Genomic DNA, 24,359 nt, shown 5'->3' on the forward strand with positions numbered 1-24,359 from the left:
TACACGCTCCAGTTGACGTCAGGATAAGAAGCCATACAGGTGATGTCAGGCCAATTTGTATCTGATTATGATCTTAAGAGAGAAATTGAACAGAAGGATAAGCTGCCTTCCGAACACAGTTCTTTCTCCATTTCAGCAATAAATGTTAAGAATAAAGGCATACTGTTAACATAAAACTCCTTGGCTACAGATAACAGTAATAAGAATTACTGTATTCAGGTAAAGGGAAAGCATGGATTCAACCACAATGATTTCTCGAAATTTTTATTAATTTTTTTTTTTTACAGCTTGATCCTCTTATGAAAAGGAAAGAATTTAAAGATGAATTACATTTTCGTTTAAACAGCAATTAATCCTCATTACAGAGAACAAAAGATCTGTGGCACACTGTCTTTGGAAAGATCTTTTGCATATTTTTCTTCTAAAAAAACTATAATTCTCTCACAGATCACATATTCTCTTTCAAACGACTATACAAGGCAGCTAAATTTTATTCACAAAGCCCCAAGTTGCAGTTCCATTGCTGAAGAAGGTAAAATACATGGAGTTCCCCTTAAGCTGTGTTGCACATCTTCCCATTGAGAGCATCACTGCTTCCCTGCCCTATGTACAAAATCATTGTGTTGATAGCTGGCACATTATTCCAGAGTAATTAAACTCATTATTTTAAAGATAGACCAGTGATTTTCATTTATCAACTGGACAATTTACTCCTTTTTAAAACAGTTCTAATAATACCAAGATTTGACTTTCCTCCAAAGTTATAAGAAAGCAAAAAATACATAATATAATATAATATATAATGGTAATAAATAAAAAAAAGGCAACCCTGCTCAGGTATCATCCAAAACATGATCACATTCAGAAAAAAAAATTAAAACAAGATTTGGGACACATGCGTACATACACACACACACCCCAACATGAACAGTGTATACTTGATATTTGAGGAGGGATGTGCAGTAATTTTAACAATGCATATTGATGGCCTAAGGTGAAGTTAATACTGCCTGTGTTAAGCATTGCTTAAACACTGACTTTTAAGCAAAGCAAATTGTCTTCCTTAGGTCGGCCACTGCCTTGTCCGACCAGTGCAGCTTGGCCAGTCTCACTGAGTGGTCTTATACCCTTGTCCTCCCCAGGCCAACATAATTAATATATAGGCTCACAAGGAGCTGTAGGACTTCCTTCCTGCCCTCTTAGGTGGAGGAGTATAGGCACTTCTCTACCCAGCACAGTGCCTGCGATCTCTGACACTCAATGGAACAGAATAAAGTGTGATTTTCCCCGACAATAAGAAACTTAAAGCCACCTAAAGAAAAGCAATAGTTTGTACTTGTCGACTCACCATAAATAAGAACTAAAGAACATGGTCAGTGCTCACAATTCATGAAGAGATGTACACTCTATGTCAGCAAGAAACCAACACAACTGGATTGCATATTTGAGGTTCACATGGTGGCAATACCAATGGCAATGTCTGGAGGAAAGCCCCCAACACTATGCTATTCTGCCCTTACACCTCCTTCCAACACAATGACACAAAATACCTGACATCCATTAATCCTAAGTGGGACTCAAAACAAAAGAGGCAATCAGCTCTAGAACAGGAGGAGAAAAAAAGGTACTGCCATAATTAATCCTGGCATCCCTCCATGGCTGCAATGCCTAACTCTCACTTTTCAGTGAGAAAAATCTATACTCTTGTTTCTAAAGGAAGCATAAAATATTCTGGCAAGATTTAAATACTGCTAGTCAGTGGCAACTAGTATAAAGAGATGAAAGGGCAAAGTTTTAGAAGTTTTCTTGTAGTGTTTGGAAAAATAAAGAATCTGTGGTAGGAAACAAGCAGATTTTTAAAAAGTACATTAAAAAAAAAAGCCCAGCCTTAAGCCTTATTTAATCTACCTGAAGATGCACAAATACAACTCAAACTTCATAAAGCAGAGGAGTAAAACGTGCAGAAGCCACGCAACATCCCTTGAAGCCATGGCAAGAAACAAACAGCAGTATTTCAAAACCAGATCCAGTCAAAAGCACAATTCAATCAGCTGCTGCTTCTGTTTAAGTGTATGTGTCCCTTTGTATATCAGAGATAACAGTTTTGTTAATTGTGGAGGACACAGTGGTTTTCTTTTTGCTTCTAAAAATTATTGAAGATGAATCATAATAAAACAGTAAGCTCCTGATGCTAGTAACATTAACATGTAAGGTCCAAATAAGGCAAGTTTTCAGCCAGAAAGGGGTAGGGGCTTTAGCTTTCTAAATATCCTGAGATCTGATATTAAAGGATACAGGACAAGGGAAATAAGTGTGGTCCAATTTGCCTAGAGGAAATAGCTACATGTGTTGGTCCAAATAGATATATAATATAAAGGTCTTTTTGTTACAAAATATTAGATGCTTTTCCCATTCAGTATTGTGATCAAATCATAATATTGGACAAATTCTCCTCCTAATGTGATTCTATTTCTGATAAATGCTTGCTGGACCCTCCCACTCCTCACCACTGCTACTAGGTGGCCAATCCAAACCCAGGATAATTTGGTAAATTTTAGTAAAGTGTTTTTCCATTATTTAGCAGGGCTCTTCAGTTCAGTAATTCACAGGTAGGACAGAAACATTCAACACTTTAAAAAAATAAAACAGTGTTCTTCCATTTTCTACTAAAGACACAAACATACACGTGTGCGCACATGCGCGCACACACACACACACCCCTTGCAGTGCCAAAGGCAAGATTTACACTGTTTTCACTCCTTAAGATGCTTTGCATTAGTCTTACTGTGAGGTGTGTACTATTATTGTTACAAGAACTTCACATATTCAAAGGCTGAATTTTGTAATCTAGCCCTTTCAAATGATCTACCTCAGTACAGATTCTGCCTTTGGGAATTGTAAGCATGCAGTGAGAAAGTGCAAATGATTTTTTAAATCCTTTAGACTTCTATATAGTTCTAACAGGAAAAAGACCCTATGAACATTAAGGATTCATCAGCCACTACCTTTCACATACTCTATTAAAAAGGTTACCATTAGATCTTCTCTTTTAGGTACAATGCAACAAGGATCAGAAATACCCAATGACCAAAGCAGTACAAATTGATCTATGTGCATTTGTTACTTTTTCAAGGGACAAATAAAATCTTCATATCAAGTTCAGAAAAAAAAAAATCCACAAAGAGTAAGGCCACTGAAAAAGCAATCTGTTTTCGAGCTGGCTGAGAAATCTACTTGGAAATGTCTTCAGTCAAGGGAGCACTGTGGCTTGCCAACAGAACATGCACATGTTCTGGCACACTCTACATAGACAGAACCTGCCATAAAGAACACAACCCTTCACAACTGACAGGTGGCTTGTCCTAGGGAATGATGGGGCAAAAGGGGAGGGGATGGCTGAGGGAGTAAGGAAAAAAGAAACATGTTAAATAACATCTTCAACATCAAAATAAAGCCTGATTCTGGTGTCTTGTCCCTTACATATAAGAGATGGACACACAATGCTACAAACACACAAAACCTACCAGGAAATTACTGTTCATTTAACACAGGTTTTTTAAACTAGTAGTTTAAAAAGGACTGGGGCTTTGCTTTAGAACATGAATAAATGAAACCGATCATCAGGAATCACACATCAAGGTCTTATGGTCAGATATTGCTACAGCTGTCATTCTCTGGCTTTCACCTAAACATGAGGCACCAGACCTCTGACTTAGTGATAACCAAAGAACGGTCTGGAGAAGAAACTGAAGGAACAGCCTCACACAGACCACTCACACTGTGAGATAAGCATTGCTCCCGTCCCTCGAAACAAATATCCCTTTGTATATTTACAAACTAACAAGAGAGTTCCTGCATTCATCAAAGGGATCTTAGGGTCTTCATTATAAATAAAGATGGTTCTCCCTCCTCCACCAACAGGAAAATGGGAAACACACCTGGTAGGAAACATGTAGAGGGACAGAATGGGGCAAAGGTGGAGAAAAGCTAGTTACAGAGATGACACTCCTCAATTGTAATACATGTGCAAATTCTACCTCTAAAAGGGATAAATAAGAACTGGCTTTTAAAAACACTGCACTCAAAATAATGTTTCCAATAATAACCTTCAAAGTTTCAATGAAAAAGAAAGCCTGTGCTTATGGGCACATCAAATTTCTTGACTATTTTAGGTCATTCAAAATGGACTTGGTTTAACGTATACACTATGGCAATAACTTGCGAAGGGCCACAGTTCCTCCTCAACCAAATCAAATCTAGCTGAGAACACTCTGGAGTGAAGGCATGTGGTGACGATTTTTTCAAAAGTCTAATTAACCACCCCAAAATCTCTATATCCTCTTAGGGAGTTAACTTCCCCTAGACAGTCAAGGACCCTGAAAGTATAGTTTTGATATAAATATAAAATAATTTGTAGCAGAAAAGTATAGCCTAAGATGATTTCATTTTTCTTGTTCACTGACGAAACTCTCGGTTGGACAACATGAGTACCACATAACCGTAGACCACAGATCAGCACCTCAAATTCCAGCACTACTTAAAACTTTAAAAGCACTTTAGCCATCTGGTCAGGTATAAATGTTGGTTCCCTTCTTCCCCAAGGTAGGAAATTCAGAGAGAGTCAACAGTGACTGCCCTGTCAGAGTCCCTTTTGCTGAAGCAGGGGTGGGAAATGGCAGTGCCAAGTCCTCCCATGCAGACCACAAGGCAGCACCCCATGTGCTGTGGCTCCTCCTCACCACTCTGACGTGGGCTGACTTTCAGGACAGAAACAGAGAAGTCAGAGCTGGGGTGAACGTGCAGCACTCCAGGCAATGGGGGGATGTGGGGCGGCAGGAGCCGGGGTTGCCTTCAATTTTATAAATTACAACAATACTTGGTATTATCAAGCCACTGTTCATTGGCAGAAAGTGGAGCACAGTGGAGTCCTTCACAACTTATGGATGACAGATGGCCATTCGAAGTTATTGAACAAACATTTCTCCCAAAACTTAAAAGAAAAAGAAATCATCCACAAAACCCTCCACCAAAAGTCATTGTTTAAAAAAAAATTTCCTTCTGGGAATGGACTAGTGTGGCTACTGAGATGATGTGAATTCACTTTCAGAGTTGAAACTGCTTCTCCTCATTTCATTTGCAACTTGGATCCTACTGGTTTAAAAAAAAAACAAACAGAAATGTTTCTAGACCATCCATACACCCATTTAAGCTACATTGCACTTCTGTTCCTTAGTAAGGAAGAGCAAGATCATCTCTGGGGCCAGCCTCCTCATCTCTGCTTCCATATAACCATAGTGTCCAACCAATGATCACACAGTTGTTGAGAGTTTAAGTGGACAAATGTCCCGGCCTTCTCATGGTGCTTCTGTTGTAGAGTTTGGTGTCCTGATGAGACAAATGTCTGGACTGTTTCTGAGGCTTCCAATGTGCAAAAATAGTTCCCAAGGCATTGAATCAACCTGGGGCTCCATTAAGGTGTTTTGGTTAATTCTTGTAGCTGCTGAAAACCCTGTCGTGTATAGCGCACCAGGTCCACCAAACTGCTGTTGAGGGCCAAGGTGCACACATTTGTGCTGAGTTGAGCAAAGAATTCTGCAAAAACAAAACAAAAACCAAGTAAATACACAAGCACATGCAAAAATTAAAATGGAAACAGAAATTTAAATTTTCAGAAGGTACGTCCCCACAATATTCTGCACTTTATCACAGCAAAAAAATCACAGTCTACTGTAATCACTTGCTAATTCTCCACTAGACTACAAACAAGGTTTGCTTTAGAGCTGAATCCATAATTCTTAGCACAATGGCTGACACTTGGAAAACACCAAATGTATACCTTGCCTCACAGGATGCATTAACAACAAGAAAAAAAATGTTAAAAAGCATTATTAGCTTGGTAAGACAGGTAAGGCCCTAAGAGGCTTTGGAAAGTAAGTGGTTACAGCCAGCTGGCTCCAACTCTCCCAAACCTTTTATTTCTCCAAAGGTCTTCTTCCCCAAACAAGCCTCAAGAATGTTTACTATTCTCTATCTTTCATACTGTAGCTACCATCTTTCTTAAGATATACTAAAAACAAACAATAATCTTAGCATTTGGGTTATGCTACTTCATATTTCAATGTGCCGAGCCTAGGAACAGCCAGTGACTCCTCTTCTTCATTTGCCTTGCCTTTCAGCTAAGCATTTCAGTTCAGGCTGAAATAATGACAGCAGAATTTCAGAAGCAGCAAGGTGCTACAGCCACTTCTTCTTTGGTTTTGATAAGAACTAGCCACAGAAATTCAGCTTCATGGCACAGAGCTCAAGGAATAATTGCAACTAGGTTATGAGGTAGAATGGAGAAAATATGATTAAAGTAAAACAGCTACATATTTCCTTCTCTCCAAGAAACTGAACTTAAAATATAAGCCCATGTTATTTCCTCCCAATCCCCATACCCCAGTAACAACTACCACAAAGCCACTGATTTACCTTTATTCTTCCTTGTGAGGGCTTCGGCCTGTTCCCAAAGGTCAAAGGCAGTAAGGACATGGGATGTGATGGTGACGTAGGAAGATGTCATATTCTGGATGGTGACTGGGGTGTTGACGGTGGCAGCCATCCCACCACTGCTCCCCACACTGCCAGCACTCGACTGGGACCCTATGGAGCTGGCAGGAGAAGGCATTGGGGAAAGAGGGGATGGTGTGCCTGTGCTTCTGGGAGGCGGAAGAGAAGAAAGAACTGGTCAGCCACTAGTAGACTCCAGATCACAAATGTATGTGTCTGGAACTACAGTTCAAGACACAAAGTTTCACTGCACACCTGCAAAAGTGATAACCACTGCTAAAGTCACTCCTACAAGGTCAACAAGATACCCTGCTGGGCTGATCTGTATTCCAAATATGCTTTCCCATGCATTTGCATAGTCTACATCCTCTGCCTGGAATCTCCGATCAAGACAATACCATACACATGTAACATATCCATATGTGTGTACGTATGTGTGTGCACGCACCTGTACTTCATCCTTTCATCCACTCGGTAAACACTAACAAGCACATGCTCTGCTCTTAAAGAATGATGCATTCTTTAAGACACTGTGGATACCCTGAATACATCACAGCTTCCTTTCTGCCACCACTTGAACATCTCTCTTTTCTTGCATATATCTACTGTTTATTCCTTTTCCTGACCACAGCAAAAATTATGTCTTATTCATCTTTGCATTACTAGCACTTGACACAATCGGTGCTAAAAGTAGGCTCCTGATAAATACTTGCTGAACCAATGAATGAACTAATATAAGTATCATGCATCAGAAAACTCAATCTCCTCTTTACTCCATTCTTGGCTGAATATCTGGACCTGCAAGTTAACATGTGACTCAATGTGGACTAAATGGCAAGATGGCTCAGCAGCAACAGCCTCATGATGTTACACCTGCCCTTTGGGCTGCACGGACTTAGCAAGGAGTAGAGTGAAAGCTCCATGACGGCAATGGTTCTTTCTGCTGTATCCCCAGAAGCTAAAACAAGGTTTGGTATAAAGAAAGTGCTCAGTATATACTGGATGGACAAATGACTGAAGGAGTTATCTAAAAAAAATGTGACTGACAACCTATTAGCTTAGAATAATATCTCATATGCAGCAGCCATGAAAATCTTCAGAGGTAACAAGAAGTTGCTTCTTAATCAGGACTTTCTTTTTTAAGAGAGGCCATATGGGAGTCTCTTCTTTTGAATGTGCGAGAAATAGGGCAGTCGTGTAAGTGATATTCTTAAAATAGCAAAACTTATCAGAACTAGGAACTTCACAATGAGTATGACCAAATTAAAAAATACTAGGCAAGGACTACAGAGAAGAAAATTCCAACTTCATTTTAAAAACACTTGTACAGGATTTTTTTTTCTAATAACTTACAACATACATAAACAATTTTAGTTCACAAAGTGGGGAAAAGAATTTTGCTAAAGATAATCATTTTCACTCTTAGTGTCACTGGTATAGCTCCTGGAGAAGATGAAGGGCATATGGCTCTGGAAGTTTCTTGTTTACTGAAATGCCAAGAAGCTATGCCACACATACAGAAAGAGAAAGAACTCTGGCTCTAGTTCTGGTTCTCTTGTCTCTGCCTCTTGTTTTGTGTTCTGAGGTTCATCTAAAGATCCTCCTCAAAGCACAGTGGCTCATGCCTGAGGCATTCCAGCAATTTAGGAGGCTGAGGCAGGTAGATCACTTGAGGTCAGGAGTTCGAGACCAGCCTGGTCAACATGGTGAAACCTTGTCTCTACTAAAAATACAAAAATTAGCCAGACATGGTCGCACATGCCTGTAATCCTTGCTACTCAGGAAGCTGAGGCAGGAGAATCAGTTGAACCTGGGAGGTGGAGGTTGCAATGAGCCAAGACGGTAGCACTGCACTCCAGCCTGGGTGACAAAACAAAACTCTCTCTCAAAAGAAAAAAAAATCCTCAAAGCTCAAAACATTTCAATTCTATATTCTTTACAATTACCTTTTTATCTTTTCCATTCAGCAAAAACCTTGATTTATAACTGTCTCTCAAAAAGGCAGAAATATGCTAATAAGTTTAGGAGCAATCAGCACACAGATGAAGTCAACAGTTTTTGAAAAGGCAAAGTCACATATATAAGTATATGTGTTGAAAAAGCAAGAATAAAGAAATGACACTATTTTGGAAATGATTTATAATAGACTTAGAGTTACCTTGCAATGCATGGAGAAGGTGCCTGGGCAACTTTGGAAGAACTCTCGAAGTGTTTATTAAGAGTACGAGAATACTTTATTGCTATGTCTTTTTTACAACGAAACATCGCCATATTCAAAATGGACTGGCAACGCATGCTATGAACAAAGGCAGAAGTAAAATATTACCCTGTGCACATGACTATCATACCACAGAATAGCAGCCATCTAACTTTTTATAGCCTAATGAACACACTGGTTTTTCCTCACCTATGCGTTAGTACGTAAAAAATCTTACTGCTTTGTTCACACTATCCTAAAAGTGAATGCTGGCGGAAAACACAAGGATGTTATTTATATCACAAGACCAAAGCAATTGCCAAGCCGTCAGACAAGCAGCAGCAGATACCATTTTGTAATAATTAACTCTCAGTGGGGAATTAACCCTTTGACCAAAGTACTGACTTGCTTTTCATAATTTTCACATTAAGAAAACAAATTTCAAAGTCTTTTTGTAACATCAACAGATACAAAAACAAATTTGGTACTATTTAGACAGAGGAAAATACATACCATAAAATAGCAAATATTTTCTCTTGTGTTGGCGCTGTGACATCTGAGAAGGATTTTAATGACATTATGAATCTATAGGAAAATAAGTGCATCAGGTTTTAAACAAAGGCAGACACATTACAACTTACTGTGCTTGTTTCCATTTTATATTGACTTTTCCCTGAAGATGTAAAGAGATGAGAGCATTACAAAAAAAACATTTTTAAAAAACCAAGATTTTAGAGCAACTATCCGGGCCATTGAGAAAATGAGGGAGGAAATGTCTCTTCTGTGGCTTGTCTACCTCTTGAAACCAAGTGAGGTTGTGTCCTTACTGAGTCCCTGTTGAAATGTAGGTAAGTAAACAAAGTAGTGGCTTCAACCGAGAGGCGAGGTCATCTGATAAGAAAGCTCAACTGGAAAAACCAACCTCTCCCTGAAAGCTCTGGCACTTCTTGGTGCACTTAGCAAAATGATGTAGTTGGACCCAGTTACTCTGTGCTAGCACTTCATCTAGAACACAATTTTAGTTTAGAACAAGTAACTTTTTTAAGGCTTGGACCAGTAACTTTTTAAAGGCTCCCCTTTATTGAGCCATCTTCACACTAAGGTTCAAATGGATTAAAACAATAAAGGTGAGGAAAGAAAAGTACTCAAGAGGGGCTGGGCACAGTCCTCACACCTGTAATCCCAGCACTTTGGGAGGTCAAGGTGGGAGGATCACAAGGTCAACAGATTGAGACCATACTGGGCAACATGGTGAAACCCTGTCTCTACTAAAAATACAAAAATCAGCCGGGGGTCATGGCAGGCAGCTGTAATCCCAGCTACTCAGGAGGCTGAGGCAGGGGAACTGCTTGAACTCAGGAGGCAGAGGTTGCGGTGAGCCGAGATCGTGCCGTTTCACTCCAGCCTGGGAGGCAGAGTGAGACTCTTGTCTCAAAAAAAAAAAAAAGTACTTAAGAGGAAAGCACAATGACTTGGCACTTACTTAATGAGGTCTACAGTTTCTGAGTAGACTGAGTAAGCTGACTTGGATGCCTGGCTTTCAGACTCCATGGCAATTCCACACTCAATCAAGGACAAGACGGCTTCCAGGTACTTAAAAGCCTTTCCAACCTTGTCCGTCTGTGGGAGAAGAACGTGGTCATTGTTAGGCTGAAGACAAACCTTTATTTAGTTTCTCACCCACATTCTTTAGTGTGATTTTAGTGTGACTTTCCTCTACTGTCTTAGTTTAATTACGGCTGAGGAGAAGTGTGAGGATGAATGAACTAAATATGATAACCAAAGCCTGTCAGCTGTGACCTGCTGAAAACTCTTTTAGCAAAAATTCATTAGGAAAATGAAAACAATCCCATATTAAGACCATGCTCTCAAAGCCTTATGAAGGCACATATCCAAACTAGGGCAGTTAGTACACAGTCTCCTTGTTATCAGTGTCCAATTACTCATTATATAACTTTCTCAAGAAACACATTATTCTTCACATCTAGAGTAATGCAGACACGTATTTCTTTGTGTGTGAAGTTTATTAAAAAGTAGAAAACACTCATCATGGTTTATAAGCATCTTAGATATAGCAGCCAACAGTAATTGTTTTATGCACTTTACAGCCCAAGAGATTTCTCTCCTTTGACATCAGCCTCCTTTGACCATAGCACACAGCTATCCCCCCAGGCCAATAGGATTCACATTTCAGAGTCCCTTAGAAATGTGAACAAAATCAGATACTGGTGGTCACCCTACACCTGAATACACACTTTGTCACACAGTACCCTTCTAAGTGGCATACGGCAAATGCAGCTGGTGAGTGTGAGGCAACTGTCTTTCTATCTACACGTGGCGTATGTACCGCACACCGAGAGCAACTGATTATCGCTTTAATTTCTGCTTTGTATTCGATATGTTCAAAAAGAAAGAATGAAAATAGGGGCTGGGCATGATGGCTCACGCCTGTAATCCTCCAGCACTTTGGGGGGCCAAGGCCGGTGGATCATTTGAGGCCAGGAGTTTGAGACCAGCCTGGCCAACACAGCAAAACTCCTTTTTTACTGAAAATACAAAAATTAGCCAGGCGTGCTGACAGGCCTGTAATCCCAGCTACTTGGGAGGCTGAGGCAGGAGAATTGCTTGAACATGGGAGGCAGAAGTTACAGTGAGCCCAGATCGTGCCACTGCACCGGACCCTGGGTGACAGAGCAAGATTCTGTCTCAAAAAAAAAAAAAGAAAATAGTAAAGATAATAGTGGAATATAAGGAGCTGGAGACACACTGGCAATGAGAGGGGTATCGGCCGCTATGCTACTGAGTCATGCTGCTGCACTCCCCACAGGGGGTGGAAATGCTTCTCTCAGTGAGGGGACACCAGAATTACTTCAGTGCATACTGTTCTCATATTTTACCAGTAGCAGAACCAACTAAGCTGCTATACACATGTATACATGTATATTTGAGAAAATTCAACTCTAAAATATTTTATTTTTAAAAAGTAACTTAAGACCAGGCAGGGTGGCTCACACTTGTAATCCCAGCACTTTGGGAGGCTGAGGCAGGTGGATCATGAGGTCTGGAGTTCAAGACCAGCCTGACCAACATGGTGAAACCCCGTCTCTACTAAAAATACAAAAATTAGCTGGGCATGGTGGCAAGCGCCTGTAGTCCCAGCTACTCAGGAGGCTGAGGCAGAAGAATCGCTTGAACCGAGGAGGCGGAGGTTGCAGTGAGCTGAGATTTGGCCCTGCACTCCAGCCTGGGCAACAGAGCGAGACTCCGTCTAAAAATAAATAAAATAGGCAGGGCGTAGTGGCTCACGCCTGTAATCCAAGAATTTGGAGACCAAGATGGGCAGATCACCTGAGGTCAGGAGTTCAAGACCAGCCTGACCAACGTGGTGAAACCCCATCTTTAAAAAATTAAAATTAAAAATAAGGCTGGGAGCAGTGGCTCACGCCTGTAATCCCAGCACTTTGAGAGGCTGAGGCGGGTGGATCATGAGGTCATGAGATCAAGACCATCCTGGTCAATATGGTGAAAACTCGTCTCTACTAAAAATACAAAAATAAGCTGGGTATGGTGGCGCGTGCCTATAATCCCAACTACTCAGGAGGCTGAGGCAGGAGAACTGCCTGAACCCAGGAGGCGAAGGTTGCAGTGAGCCGAGATCACGCCATTGCACTCCAGCCTGGGTAATAAGAATGAAACTCTGTCTCAAAAAATAAATAAATAAATAAGAAGTGACTTAACTAAAAAATACTTTTTCCAGAGAACCCAGGCTCAGATTAGTGACAGAACAAAAATCAAATGAGTATTCCCCAATTAATCAGCAGTATTTGTTTGTCATGACTGGTTTGCTTCACTGATGGGAACTGAATTTTCCAAATATACTTATTCAACACTATCTCTTTCATGGGATTTCCAAAGTTAATACTGTCCTTAGGCTAGAACTAAACTAAACTACAGTATCACATAGCAATTTGTCAATATCCATTTCCTTGAGATAAGTATATCGTAAGGCTACTGATGTCCATATTTCTGTGATTCCATGTATCTCCTGAAACACTGTTAAAGTAGTTTCCCTACTCATCAGTTGAAGATAACGTGAAGAAGTAATACACCCCTTTCTACTCAGCTGGGTACATAACTATCTGGAATGCACATCTTTCAGACATTATGTAATTAAGGGAGAATATTGAGTGGGTTGCCATAGGGACTTATTGTCCAAACTGGCATATTTTAAGAGTGAAACAGGATATAATTATTTATCAAACTGGGATGAAACAGGCATAAACCAGGACTATCCTGGCATGCTGGAATATACAGTCACCTTAGGTAAGGAGAAAGAAGATATGCATATGAATAGATTAAAAACAAAGTTCCCCAAAGTATGACTATTACTCCCTTGAATAATGAGGAATCCAGTACTGAAAGTATCCAATGTCAAAATAAGTTTCAGATAACTGGCTGACAGTGCTAAATATTTACTCTTTCTAAAACTCCAAAGATTCATACAGTTCCAGTAACAATCTTGGAAAATTGGAAGCTGCTGAAACCATTGCTTGGCACAATCTCAGATTCTTAATCTGACCTAGGTCACCTAAGTGTATAGGGCATAGGGTATAGGTATAGGATAGCTTTTAGGGTAGCTTTAGGTGTAGGGTAGCTTTAGGGACAGGGCTAGAGAGGTTTGTCTTTGCCTGTCTTACAGAATTCAGCATGAAATGGTGAATGAGTCTCAGAAGAGATACAGGTCTACAGATTAGGGTTGAAGAGGACCAGGCCAGGATCTTGCAAGCACCATGAATCAATCTGATTCAGACCGCTGTGGGTCTCTGAAATGTGTGGTTAGGTTTACACGTGGACCAAAAAAGGCAACTCATGCCTTTCCTCTGTGTAACAAAGTTCAACAGATGGCTTTCCAGTGAGGTTTTTGCATTTTCGCACTTGTGGGGATTTAGGTTTGGGGACTCACTACGTAAGCAAAAGCCCCAGTCTTGGATATTTATGACAAAGGGCAAACATTATCTCTTTGTATTTATTGCAGTAGAGATGTAAAAGCATAATTATGTTCACAACCACAAACCACCACCTTTTACAAAGTCCAAAAGCCAATAGGTAAAGAGAATTCACATCTTTAAAGCATGTTTACCAACAGTGTAATCATTACCTTGATCTTAAAATCCCATCTAATAGCCTAGCTCAGCTCTTCCTTCAGGTCGGCCTCTGGAGGCTTTAAGATAATTTTGGAATGTAAACAGGCTTCCTTGCCTTAAGAAATGTTTTAGGGCAAACATACATTGACAGAGTTTCAGTAGCAGGACTCATTTTTCACATCGAAGAATGGATCCAGTGGAATAAAAAAAGCACCCATGCATTAAACCACCAGCAGGTAGATTAACTTTCACTTACTTAGATATAGAACTTGTGACTAGGTCCTTTGTGTACTTGCCCATGATCAGACTGAATCAATGGGGCCAAAGAAAATAACACCACCAAGAACCACCTACTCCTTAATCATTAAGGTCCTGATTTTGCTGCATGCGCCAGTTGTGATCAAGGGCAGGGCCCATACACTCCCTTCTCCAGTGCCTGCTGCACCCACCACCTTCCACTGCAAATACACTGAGTGACATGGAGTATGGCAGAATGGAGACTACCCAAAATTTTTTCACTGTCAGCAAACAGTCTACCAAAGGGATGAAGAGCCAATACGAACCATTGACTCTGCTTTCTGCTTCAACTTTTTTGCCTCCCTCATGTGAAGGTCTGCTTGTTGTCTGAAAAAGAAGAGGAGAAATCAGGGACAGGTCATATGAGCTGAAAATTACTAGATGAGGGCAAGATAAGATCAATAGTGAAAAAGGATGGGAGGACTAGAAGAGGGGAAAGGGTAAGTAAAGAAGGAAAAGTAGAAATAAGGAGGGGAGGAGGAAATGGAAGAAGAAAGAGCAAGAAGTGGCTGGGTGCGGTGGCTCACGCCGGTAATCCCAGCAATTTGGGAGGCTGAGGAAGGCAGATCATTTGAGGTCAGGAATTCAGGACCAGCCTGACCAACATGGTGAAACCTTCTCTCTACTAAAAATACAAAAACAACCGGGCATGGTGGCTCATGCCTGTAGTCCCAGCTACTTGGGAAGCTGAGCCTGGAGAATCACTTGAACCTGGGAGATGAAGGTTGCAGTGAGCAGAGATTGTGCCACTGCACTCCAGCCTGGGCAACAGAGTGAAACTCTATTTCCCCCACTCCAAAAAAAAAAAAAAGCAAGAAGAAAGCATCTGAAGTCTTACTTGTCAAACTTCACTTGAGGCTTCCCTGGTTTAGAGTTACCATTTGGCAAAGAAGGCACTGAAAAAGGATTTGCAGTATCCCCGGAAGAACCCTTAAAAAAAGAAATCAATATACAGATTACACTCTAACATTTAAGACCATTGTCCTAAAAGTATCATCCTTCTTACACAACCCAAAATACTGGTTTCAAAAAGGAGTAAATCAAACACTGCACAATCTAGTCTGGTTAAACACTTTCTCAGCTACAGATTCAACTGAAGTGTTGGTTCTGATTTTACTGGAGACTCAAAAAGACAAGACAAGAATGTCTAAGAGATTAGAGAACTCACAAAGCCACACATAACATTTTCTCCCAGTCAATCCAAACACACCATCCCACTCCACCCAGATTAACAGGAGGCGAGGAACTTTTACTTGAGAAAGTGGCTCATTTTTTCCCCACTATAACCAAGAATCAAAGTATCTGCGATCAAACATTCAAAGCAGAATTACACAGGGTAACCACTTCTTACTGCAAAACACCCAATCAAACACTAGCACAAAAATCTATTTTGATTTTTCACCTCTGAAATCACTGTAAGAAGAGTGATTGTGTATTATTAACTACCTTTTTCCCCTCCCTCCAAAAAGTAGCATTTTAAACACAAACAATTGCCTTATTAAAAGCAATGCACAGTTCTGAAGTGCTATCATCAGGACCCTGTCTTCTTTGGGAAGGTCAAGGTACAGCAATGCATCCTGTCTTACACAGTATCTGCCGTCCCTGCTCACCTTGTGCTCCGAGGAGCTTCTGGAGCCCTTCCCCTCCACTCTTCTGTGCTTAGGAATGGAAGAGTCTTTGTGGCTGCTCTTGGTACTGCTGGCACTTTTGGGAGGGTCCTGGCTACAGGTGTCTGCCTCCCGCCTTGACCTTTTATGTCCAGGCTTGGCTGGCTTCTGGGAGGATGAAGACACAGGTGGCGGGGGAAGCATTTCCTTCTTTGAGGACTCTGAAGAGGGCCTGGAGCTCCTGGAGTGAAACATCATGTAAAACTAAGGGGAAGCGAAGCATACATCATGCAGTTTGATTGTTTAGTGACAAACTGGCTGCTGGCACAAAAGATCAGGGTATCACAAAGCATGAAACCATGTTGTAAAAAGGCCAAATTTCAGAGACTTCTTGATTCTTTCAAAAATCCTGCCCAATCCATTAGTGCTAAATGAAGCTGTATAATTTTTCACTAAGCTTGTAGAGTCTGCCAATGGTCCTGACTTTCCCCAACCATTCCTAATGCTTGCTTCAGCTGCTTCCCAACCCATGCCTTTCCCTGACAAGAAGGTGAGCGCAGCTGCACCCTCCACATCTGAGCCTTCCCCATCTGTCTGTTCCCACATGGTGACGCTATGCACTTGTTTTTGCCAACACATTTTTTGAAGTAATTTCTTGAGTAAATCAGAGTAAATAATGGTTGCTTGTTATAGTTATGTCTTCCTGGCACTACCACATCTCACCTGCCATCCCTCTTCCCTGCAACAGACACTGAGTGGCCCTACAGGTTCTTAGTCATCTCTAAAAGAGGGAGTGCACTGAAGCCAGGCTCCCGAAGTCCAAATGCTAGCTCCAACACTCAGGAAGAATTCTTTGACTTTGAACAAGTCATTTTCTCTGTGTGTGTTTGTTTCCAATTCTGCAAAGTAAAAATAATGGTACCTTTCTTATCTTCCCTTAGGGAAAAAAAAGTCCAGACGTTTAAAGAAATTGTCCATAGTGAAAATGTTTCTGATAAATCTAAATCTGCTGCCATATGAACTGTTAATTCCTGTAAGGTCCTCGTGGATGTAAGAAACAAAAACAAACTTAATACATCATCCAAATGAGCCTGAGTTTATTAATCCACTGATTCTACTGCAGAAGAAAAATTTCTTTGCTGTGTCAAGACCCAAGAAGACTTGATCACTGTAGATATCGGATGGTTGCTCATCTCTATACTCACCTTGTTTTAGAAGATTCTTTGTGGGAGGATGAAGATGAAGATGAAGAGGACTGTGGTTTGATTTCCTTTTCCAGTCTGATTTTCTTGTTATCACAGTCTCTTTCTGCTTCACCCTGTTATCACAGTATAATCAGCAAAGCAAACTGTTACAAACGTAATTGTACAGACAAAATAGAAAAGAAAATATAGAAAAAGGAAAGAGGACAGTCAACCTTTGGAGACATCTCTGTATGCACAGCAACCTTATTAGTACTTACTGTGTGTGTGTGTGTGTGTGTGTGTGTGTGTGTGTGTGTGTGTATGAGAGAGAGATGGGGAGTGGGCAGAGGACAATGTAGATTTGATGTGATTTCTATTGAGACAGATTTTTTTTGCATGAAAAAAAACTATTCCTTCCATGCAGGAAAAGGAAGATGTCTAAAGTAACAGACAATCTGAGTAAGTAGGCTTCAATACTCCACTGATGTTTTTCTAAATGTAAAAGATCCATGAAACACGCATATTTACATCAAGTAATATAGAAACAATTTTTTATGAGGATTCTTCCAACTTCTTTCAAAAGAACGATCCACTTATACCCACCAGTTTATTGTTTTCATAAAATTCAGAATGAACTATTTGAAGCTTACTTTATTTTCTACTGAAAAATAAGAATAACGGTGAAAGGAAACAGTCTACAAAATCCCCTGTATATTTTACAGAAAGGACGACAAAGATATACAACAACAACAGAAATAGTTGCTCTGGGATTCTGGCTAACATGTTTTTCCCTCCACTGATTTAATTATCTTACTTTTTAATACTGTCTTTATCTCTCTCCACATACAGAAACACATTTTTATTTAAAAAAAAAAACTGTGAAAAGACTGTACATATTTTAGTGGAGTAAGGAAAAGGGAATCTGTCACTATTTAAGTACCTCTAAGTTGTTAGTTTGAAAGTAGAGTTTAAAAAGAAAAAATAATTTAAGCTCCTCTGAAGCATCCATTTATACTAACTAACGTGGTAAATACATTAAATCATTAAAACAACAGAGAATTCTTCATGGTGAAAGTCTTTCTCGTGTTCTTGTGCCTCACTTGTCAGCACATATACCAGCTTTCTAAGGAGTCTGACGTGCAGACTTCTTGACGGCCTCCTTCCAGTGGCTGTGGGTTCAGGAGGAAACCCACATACTGTCTAGAAGGTGGCAGGTAAGTGATGGGTGGGAACCTTCAATTAATTCTCAAGTGCATTTAGAATGAAACTCCCCAAGTGTCAGGTCACCAAGTTAGAAATCTGGGACACCAGTCAATTTAGGCCAATCCCTAACAAACCTGAAATCCTCTCTTTAAAAAAAAAAAAAAACTTCAAATTAACTGTTAATAGAAAAAAAAAAAATTCCCTCCCTTTTCCTGGCATCCTACAAACCGGTGTGCCTGCATTGTACATCCATCCAGCCCTTCAAGAGATTCCTTTGGAAAAAACACTTTTATTCATTTATGCAGTATTTTGTTTCAAAACAGTTTCCTTCAGAGTGGCTTACGAAGATACGTTTTTGATCTTGCGGTATGTGCACAAGTGAGAATGTTAAGGGAAAATACGGAATGAAGAAAGAAATTAAGGCCAAGTGAAGGCTCGTCCCCTCGGGAGGCTATCAGTTCTCACTGTCCTGCACGCGAGCATCTGGCAGCCATCGCCACATCAAGGGAGCACCTGAATTTGAACAGGGTTAGTCTGAAATGAAGACAGTACAAAAGGGGAATGTAATATTTTTTATATTAAGTGTTTTTTTAATTGATATAACTGAAATATTTTGGGATTTGACTGAAAGTAGTATTTTAGATATACTGCATTAAATATAATTATTAAAATGTTAGGCTGGGCGTGGTGGCTCATGATTGTAATCCCAGCACTTTGGGAGGCTGAGGTGGATGGATCACTGGAAGTCAGGAGTTCAAGACCAGTCTGGCCAACATGGTGACACTACGTCTCTACTAAAAATACAAAAACTAGCCAGTGTGGTTGTATGTGCCTGTAGTCCCAGCTACTCATGAGATTGAGGAACAAGAATCACTAGAACCCGGGAGGTGGAGGTTGCAGTAAGCTGAGACTGTGCCATTGCACTCCAGCCTTGGCATCAGAGTGAGACTCTGTCTCAAAAAAAAAAATTTTTTTTTTTACTAGTTTTCCATTTTCTCCCCATTTTATAGTTTTTAATGTGGTGTTAGAAAGGTTTAAATTACATATGTGGCAATTATTTCTACTTGACAACACAGTTCTTCACACTTTGTTACAGGTAATCTGCAAATTGGGTTCTGAACTACTAATCAGATTATAAGTACACTGTGTAGATAAGATAAAAACAGATCAGCTACTCAGAAATGTAGTCATTCATTAGAGAAGTTGGAAAAATGTACCTTGAGGGACTGAAAAAGGAGATAATAGATGAAATAAGCAACTGAGTTCTAAGCCCACAAATCAAATGCAATAGGAAATTTATACAGCTGTTCCTCCTGTAAGTATGGACCAATAGCAGATCCTGGAGCACAATTTAGAGGTTAAAGGTGCTGCCACATACCACAAGAAGCTTGCTGGGGCACTGCGACAGGGCTCTGCACAGCATACAAACCTCTCTCTGTTCAATAGCTCACAGTGGTAACACTTGAGAGAGAGTGAATAATGGTGGAGAAAAAAAGAATCCACTGGAAACTGTCAGGTTAAAACTGAACCTGACTTCTGGTACTGATAACCCCTCTGTCAATCAAGCACCTAATTATACCCAGGTTATCCTGTTACCAAACAGCCCAGTGAATTGTACTGAGTTTTAGATTAAAGGAAGTAAAGCTATCCCAAGAAACATTAAAAAAGACAGAAAATTTATCTTCGAAATGTCAAACTTTGCTAAAATATCCAGATGGATACTAACTTGAACATGAAGTAGTAAAATATTTTTTTTTAAATGAAGGGTATTTCCATGCAGTTAATAACTCATTAAGACCCCAAGGCAAAACTAAGCATTAACAAGTCTACTTCTTAAAGAAAACACCAAAGTCCAGCAGTGGAATGAGAGCTGATTTTTGTTCGTATAGCTTCATTTTACTTAGGACATGCTGATTGTGACTATGAACCAATCTGGCAGATCTTATAAACCACACATGAAGATACAAGTCACGGCAAATCAGTCCTCAGACTGGTTATAGCTCTGGCTGTGCCCATCGGTGACTCAAGCAGCCAGCCAACAAGAGAGAAATCAGCGAGCACTAACTTCAGCGGCAGCATCTAACAACTGCATCGGCACTTACTGGAATAATACACTATTTTATACTGATACTTAGCAACTTAGAAGCAGATAATATTCTATAAACTGACAGAAAGGAAGCCATCAAACTAAATAAAGCAAAAATCCCCTTCTGTTGATTTTGCTTAATTGTTGAGATCAAGCCAGCGGGCATGAGGTATTTTTTTGTACACCGTGCACTTGGAACTTTGTCATCTTCGGTCTGGAACGGTCACAAAGGCTTCCCCAGAGTAGGCACTCAGTGTGTGTTTGTCAGTTGGCACAGAAATTCAGCTTAACAGCTCAGGGACACAGCTGGGGTTGCTGGATGCAGGACTGCACTACAACTTTACATGGATGGATGTAGAAACGTCATTAACGTGGGAGGCAGGCAGTGCTGGGTGACCGGAAATGCAGACCCAAATTCCAAGAACAAGACCTGATGAAATAAAGGAGGCCTGGTGTTCTTTAGAGTCTTCTGGGTCAAGAAGCCATTCAGATGAGAGTGATGCTCACTCTTCAGGAGGAAAAAGAAGTCCCTTTGCCCTGTGGTTTAGCCCCAGGTCACCCCCACTTCAGGGAATCTAGCTTACGGTCCAGGTTTCAGAAATTCTTTTTCTACTAGGTTGAGTATCCCAAGGATGGTGCCTCACCTTCCACAAAGGGAGGCTGTTGGCTGATGAACTGGGCCTCACAGACTTGTTTGCTTTTCTTAACCTGTTGGGTCAGGCAGCCCTGATCGTCTGCCAGATGCTGCTCCACCCACAGTGGGGCACAGGGCAAGAGTGAAGGCCATAAAAGGAAGACATGGGCTTGCAAGGGGCCGAGTCAGTTTCTGTCAGAGAAAGCCTCTGGGCAGGCTATGCCTCCCTGCAGCTGGCTCACCAAGCAGACACTTGTAGGAAGCTGCGGCGGGGTGGGGGTGGGGGGGCTTTTTCCAAAACTGACTTATTTGGGGCCACAGAGATTCTAACAGATGGAAAGATGTATTTAACTGGCAGCTTGGCTGTGGAGGAAGATGGGAGCAACTACAGGAGTAGAGAAAGTGGGGGAGGAACATGTGTAGGCACTGAGTGGCACTGGTGGGGTCCGTGGAGGAACCACTGCAGGGATGACAACATAACTGCCTTATTAACCAACACTGCTGGAGGCAGTACACTGACCCTGTGTGCCTCTGGAGAATCCTCCCGACAGACACTTGCACACAGAAACTTGTGTGAAAAGAGGAAAGATCAGTGGACTGGGAGGAGGGAGCACGCCTGAGCTGCAGACCTATTTTTACTCAGCAGCCAAGCTATGTCAGTGCCTTTTTGGATCTCATCTATAAAAAGGTGGCAGCTGATCAAGGGACCACTGAGGTTCTTTCAGCATCTAAATTCTAAGACTCTATTATCTTCTCCCAAAGCGAAGCAAATAAGCTTAGTAAGACAAGAACACAGAAAACCTTTGGGGAAATACAGGGATTTCCCTGTGATTTGCCTCTGAAGAACATTCAATACGAAAAAGACACAAGGGACAGCAATTCAAGTTTGTACCAAAATCAGGTCCAGGGATTTACTGTGCAGACAGGTTATGTTCACTGGGATGAGTGCTACAGAAGAGGGAAATAAATCCATTTTTTTTTTCTCTTTGGTGAGGGAATGCACATGGGCATCAAAATGACTCAGAACAGCCTAAGCAATGACATATGCATATAGTTGTGATGCTCTCCTCAGGGTAACTAACAGGCATGAAAAAATTTAGATGTAAGTGGCCTTGGTAAATCAGAAGGGATGAGCTTTTATTTTGAAGGATAACCGGGGGTGCTGAGCTGGAGCAATAACCCAAGAAGAGACAGCCAGATCTTAGATGAGAGGGAAGGACTGAGCCAATCATTCCCTGCAATAAAAATGCATTTTCCTACTACACATCATAGCTTCCCTTCCTCACTCCTCAAAATACGTAAATGATAGCATGGAGTGTTTTTCTCAAAAAAGTTAGTTTCTTGGTCAGCAAAGCAATTATTTAGAAAAAGGAAAAGAAGGAAGTGAATGCATGTAGTTCCTTATTCAGTTATTCATATAAATGACAATTAAGACAGGCTATCCTTCATTTGAAAGGCAATCTCTAAGATGACTGAATGAAGTGAGGAATTATCTCTATGAGCTCCTAGAACAATGCAAGGCTCACACATGTAGCTCTATGCACTTTAGGTGCTTTTTTCTTTTTTTAGAGACAGGGTCTCACTCCGCTTTCCACGCTGGAGTGCAGTGGCTAATCACAGCTCACTGCAACCTTTAAGTCCTGGGCTCAAGTGATCCTTAGCTGGGACCTCAGGCATGTACCACAGCGCCTGGCTAATTTTTTGCAGAGACAGGGTCTCAGAGTTGCCCAGGCTGGTCTTGAACTCTTAGGCTCAAGCAATCCACCTGCCTCGGCCTCTGAAAGGGCTGAGATTACAAGTGTGAGCCACTGTGCCCAGCCAGGTATATTTTTAGAAGGCTCCCAATTGCACTGGCCTGGTTGGGTATTATTGTACATATATATATATATATTGATTCTTGACTTCAACTTTTCTTCCAAATCTGGAAAAAATAAGCTTGGTTTAAGAATTCTAAAGAAGAAAATACAGGACAGGCATGGTGGCTCACACCTGTAATTCCAGTGAGGCAGAACAGGGTCTTGAGGCAGGAAACCTAAGGCCCACCCACCTGAACCGGATATCAGAGGCTACTCCCTTTTCAACCCCTCCTTTTTCTGTGTGGAGCTAGAAAATCAAAGTGCCTCTGATTGGTCCCACCTGCAACCAGTCAGACTGGTCATGGGCTATTAGAGTGAACCAATGGAAAACCTCTAGAGGGCATATAAACCCCAGAAAATTCTGTAACCAGTGTTCTGAGTCTCTTGTTTGAGCCAGCTCCCACCCTGTGGAGTACACTTTCATTTAAAATTAATCTCTGCTCTCACTGCCTTGGTTTTTTGCGCATTTTGTCAAATTCTTTCTTCAAAAGGCCAAGAACCTGGACAACTACCCTCAACCAGTAACATCATTGCTTTGGGAGGCTGAGGTAGGATTGCTGGAGGCCCAGAGTTTGAGACCAGCCTAGGCAACAAAGTGAAACCCTGTCTCTATAAAAAATAAATTAGGTGGCCACAGTGGCATGTGCCTGTAGTCCTAGCTACTAAGGAGGCTTGCGCCCATGAGTTTGAGGTTGGTGAGCTATGCCACTGCACTCCAGCCTGGGCAACAACAGAGCAAGACCCTGTCTCTAAAAAATAAGTAGATTAACAGAACAGTCTTTAAGCTAAAAATTAAAAATTTTTAGAAGAAAACATAAGTTGGTATTTTAAAATCTAAACTATAATCAGACTGATGAAATTCAGTACTTTATGTAAAGAATACTACATGAGTTCATGGATTCACCATCAGTTTTCTCTACTTTTCCTCATATATTGTTCCTTACCCACTGGTGTAAGTAGTAAAAAATAAGTGTGCATTTATATAGGTGCTGAGTCTAATGGCCTCATCACAGCTGTTAGTCATTATTAACTCTTTATGGTCATCTTCATATACATACACATTTAAGTCTGAAGTGAATTCAAAGGTCTGTAAATCTTCTGAAAGAAAACATTTGCTAAATTTTGTGCCAAGAGGGACAGACTCTAAGAGGCCTTTAAACAAAAACACTAAATTCCACTAATGTGAAGGATCAAGCATGTTCTTCTGTTGCTCTATATGCTCGGAGAGCTTTTTCTAATGCTCACATTTAAAATGAAGAAAATGAAAAATAATCTTCATTATCCAAATGTGAGCAGTGCTCAAGCTTCCAAGGTAGACAGCCCCGCCTCTGCCATGGAGAGTAGGCCCACACACTGGTGCCGCCGGAGCAACCGTGCTGGTCAGAGGGCCAGGGGCAGAGAGCCCCGAACAGGCAGTCAGAACACTAATGAGGAAGCAGGGACAACCTGTCCTGTACAGAAAATAATTTGAGATTAATATGTTCCACATCTCCCACCTGGAATCCAGCAGAAGTTAAACCAAATGACACATGATTCTCTGATTATGAAATACAAATACAGTTGACTGGTTTTTAATATTTATTTACCTGAAAGCGTCTAACT

The 24,359-nt window shown here is 40.9% G+C and overlaps 1 protein-coding gene across 18 annotated transcripts in view; it reads right to left on the minus strand.

The window, feature by feature from the left end:
* Positions 1-248: 248 nt before the first annotated feature.
* Positions 249-24,359, minus strand: part of AFF1 (ALF transcription elongation factor 1) — a 202,480-nt gene continuing 178,369 nt past the window's right edge. For 15 of the 18 annotated variants that reach the window (XM_017970438.4, XM_078366884.1, XM_078366878.1 and 12 more), the window contains 9 exons: positions 17,000-17,112; positions 15,798-16,035; positions 15,026-15,117; positions 14,454-14,514; positions 10,230-10,366; positions 9,260-9,331; positions 8,708-8,845; positions 6,472-6,698; positions 249-5,592 (listed from right to left, as the gene is read on the minus strand). In XM_017970438.4, the coding sequence (XP_017825927.3) occupies positions 5,471-5,592; positions 6,472-6,698; positions 8,708-8,845; positions 9,260-9,331; positions 10,230-10,366; positions 14,454-14,514; positions 15,026-15,117; positions 15,798-16,035; positions 17,000-17,112 (1,200 nt within the window). In that variant the 3' untranslated portion in view covers positions 249-5,470. The remainder of the gene's footprint in view (positions 5,593-6,471; positions 6,699-8,707; positions 8,846-9,259; positions 9,332-10,229; positions 10,367-14,453; positions 14,515-15,025; positions 15,118-15,797; positions 16,036-16,999; positions 17,113-24,359) is intronic. The other 3 variants (XM_078366879.1, XM_078366875.1, XM_078366880.1) reach the window with 1 other exon arrangement.

The sequence above is a fragment of the Callithrix jacchus genome, chromosome 3 (assembly GCF_049354715.1).
Source record: "Callithrix jacchus isolate 240 chromosome 3, calJac240_pri, whole genome shotgun sequence".
NCBI classification, from domain to species: domain Eukaryota; kingdom Metazoa; phylum Chordata; class Mammalia; order Primates; family Cebidae; genus Callithrix; species Callithrix jacchus.